This window comes from Penaeus vannamei, chromosome 19 (assembly GCF_042767895.1).
Source record: "Penaeus vannamei isolate JL-2024 chromosome 19, ASM4276789v1, whole genome shotgun sequence".
NCBI classification, from domain to species: Eukaryota; Metazoa; Arthropoda; class Malacostraca; order Decapoda; family Penaeidae; genus Penaeus; species Penaeus vannamei.
The window spans coordinates 22,354,876-22,357,375 of NC_091567.1; the positions used below are offsets into that span (position 1 = coordinate 22,354,876).

The 2,500-nt window shown below is 44.5% G+C and overlaps 1 protein-coding gene across 1 annotated transcript; it reads right to left on the minus strand.

Annotated features, from left to right (window-relative positions):
• Positions 1 to 56: 56 nt before the first annotated feature.
• Positions 57 to 1,846, minus strand: LOC138864950 (uncharacterized). The gene is made up of 4 exons (XM_070133606.1): positions 1,091 to 1,846; positions 823 to 945; positions 329 to 685; positions 57 to 188 (listed from the first exon to the last, which is right to left on the minus strand). Exons 1-4 carry the CDS (start codon positions 1,844 to 1,846, stop codon positions 57 to 59), a joined length of 1,368 nt encoding a protein of 455 aa, XP_069989707.1.
• Between the last annotated feature and the right edge of the window lie 654 nt (positions 1,847 to 2,500).

Here is a 2,500-nt window from a genome sequence, read left to right on the forward strand (position 1 = left end):
CCAGAGCCACCACTAAGGTTTCCAAAGACTCAAATAGAATAACATCATCAGCAAAGTTAAGGTCTGTAACCTTGATATTGCCCAGTGTTGCTCCACAATGACTTCGAACAGTATCTCTGCCCAGAATCCAGTCCATGCAAGTATTGAAAAGTGTTGGTGCAAGAACACAGCCTTGCCTCAATCCTGAACTAACAGAAAAGAAGCTCGACAGGCCCCCACCATACTTTACAGCACTTTCAGTACCATTATACAGACTTGCTATTAGTCCAAAAATCCTTGTTAGAATTCCTCTCAGTCTCAGGATCTCCCAGAGTGATTTCCGATGCACCATATCGAACACCTTCTTGAGGTCGATGTAGACTGCAAGTAGCCCATGCCTGAACTCACAACGGCGTTCTACAGTGACTCGAAACGTAAGGATACGGTCTATTGTGAATCCAGATTGCTCCGGCTTCTGATGCCTCAGTAGGTGGTCTCTGATACGTCTCAGAAGGATGTGGGCTAGAACCTTGCCTGGTATACTGAGCAGTGTGATGTCTCGGTGACTGCTACAGTCCCATCGATCCCCCTTCCCCTTCCAGAGAGGGATGACCACACCTCTTAACAGGTTAGGGGCATGCTGTCCTGGCTGCCATCTGGCAGCCAGGACAGCATGCAACCCCCACGCCATAGGTTCACTTCCAGCCTTTAACAGTTCAGCTGGGATGCTGCAAATACCCGCTGCTTTGCCACTCTTCAGGTTGGATATCGCCCCCTAACTATAGTTAGGGAGGGTAGATCCTCACTGATGAGTGGGTCCGGCAACTAAATCACGGCACTAACCGTATCCAAGCTAACTCTTGGTGGGTTAACCTGGTACAACTGCTCAAAATACTCAGCCAAACACTCCCGCACCACAACAGGATCTGAGACGATCTGGCCACTTAGTAAGCGAACTGCTGTCACCTATGAAGAGGGCTTGAAGTACAGCTTTCTCAGGGCTTGGTATGCAGGCCGAATGTCATTTAGTAAGAAGTGGTTTTCAACCTCCTCAGCAAGACCTAATTAACTGCTCCTTGTCCCTTCTTAACAGAGACCGAGTTCTATGCACCTGAGAATAGTGCAAATCCCTATCCCCTGTCAGACGAACCACACGGCAAGCATCTGTGGCTTCCAGTATCTCCTGTGAGATAAAGTTCTGTATTGTCCTCAGGCGTTCACCAATCGACTCTTGGGCTGCATCAAGCGTTTTGCACTTGAAGGTATCCCACAGAAGTACAGGGTCCGTCAGATTGTCGAGCGCTGTGAAACGACCAGAGATTGCCTCAACAAACCCCCAAACACACTCCTCCTTCAGCCTGTCCAGATGAAACACCCTAGGGTGATCATTGGACCGCTGGGGAGTTTTGAAGTGGACCCGGAGGGTAGTCACAACCAATCTATGGTTATTACCACATAACTTGGTACTCCTATACACCCTGTAGTTCTGGAGGCTCCGAGTGCTAATGGGTATTTGGTCGATCTCTTTGGTAGCATTACCCGCATCATTGTACCATGTCCAACATTGTGGGTCTGGGTGCTGGTACCAGGAGCCAGAAATCCTCAATTTCTGGGACTTTACAAAGTCCCGGGAAAGGAAGCTATTCTCACTGCCAATATCAGCTCCTGAACCATGAGGACCGACAGACATCTCATAGCCAGCTCGATCACAGCCAGATACTGCATTGAAATCACCTAGGACAATACGAATATCCCGTCGGGGACAACTGTCTGCCACAGATGCAAGTTTGGTGTAGAACATCTCTATCACATCGTATACAGCAATAAGAGACATGAAGGCAAATACTAACTTCAGTCTCAATACCATTGTACACTCATCGATTGGAGTAACCTCTACCACCGAGGGCTAGAGCTTACTGGACATAGCTATAGCTACTCCCCGGAAAAGGGGACTGTTGCTGCAGCCTGACCAGTAGTAAGTGTAACTACCTACACCAGACCTGGGCAAACTACGGCCCCTGTGCATCCCTGTCTGGCCCGCAAGAGGCCGGACAGGGACTAAATATATAATGTATTAAATATATAATTTATCAGATGTATAACTTATTAAATACATTTATTAAATATATATATTTATTAATATATATAATTTATGAAATATATTTATTAAATATATATATTTATTAAATATATATATTTATTCAATATATATATTTATTCAATATATATATTTATTAAATATATATATTCATTAATATATATATATATATATATATATATATAATTTATCAAATATATAATGCACTAAATATATAATTTAGTGCATTTTACAATGGAAGAAAGTTAAGCAGAATTTTCAAGTTATCATGACACAATTCAGGTTTCTCATGTGGCTCCTTGTAAAAAGTAATTGCCCACCCCTGACCAACACTGATCGTGCCACTGCCAGGTCTTCTCACCTCTGAGAGAGCAGCCACCCCAACTCTTAGCCTCCCTAGTTCCCCCAGGCAGTCACTCCAGG

Excerpts from the sequence above, each read along its gene's own strand:
- LOC138864950 (XM_070133606.1), bottom strand. The coding sequence starts at position 1,846 with ATGGTATTGAGACTGAAGTTAGTATTTGCCTTCATGTCTCTTATTGCT. Across the intron at positions 686-822 it reads CAAGAGTTAGCTTGGATACG|GCTGGAAGTGAACCTATGGC; the intron begins GTTAGTGCCGTG and ends GAACTGTTAAAG. Across the intron at positions 189-328 it reads TCAAGAAGGTGTTCGATATG|TTCAGGATTGAGGCAAGGCT; the intron begins GTGCATCGGAAA and ends CTTTTCTGTTAG.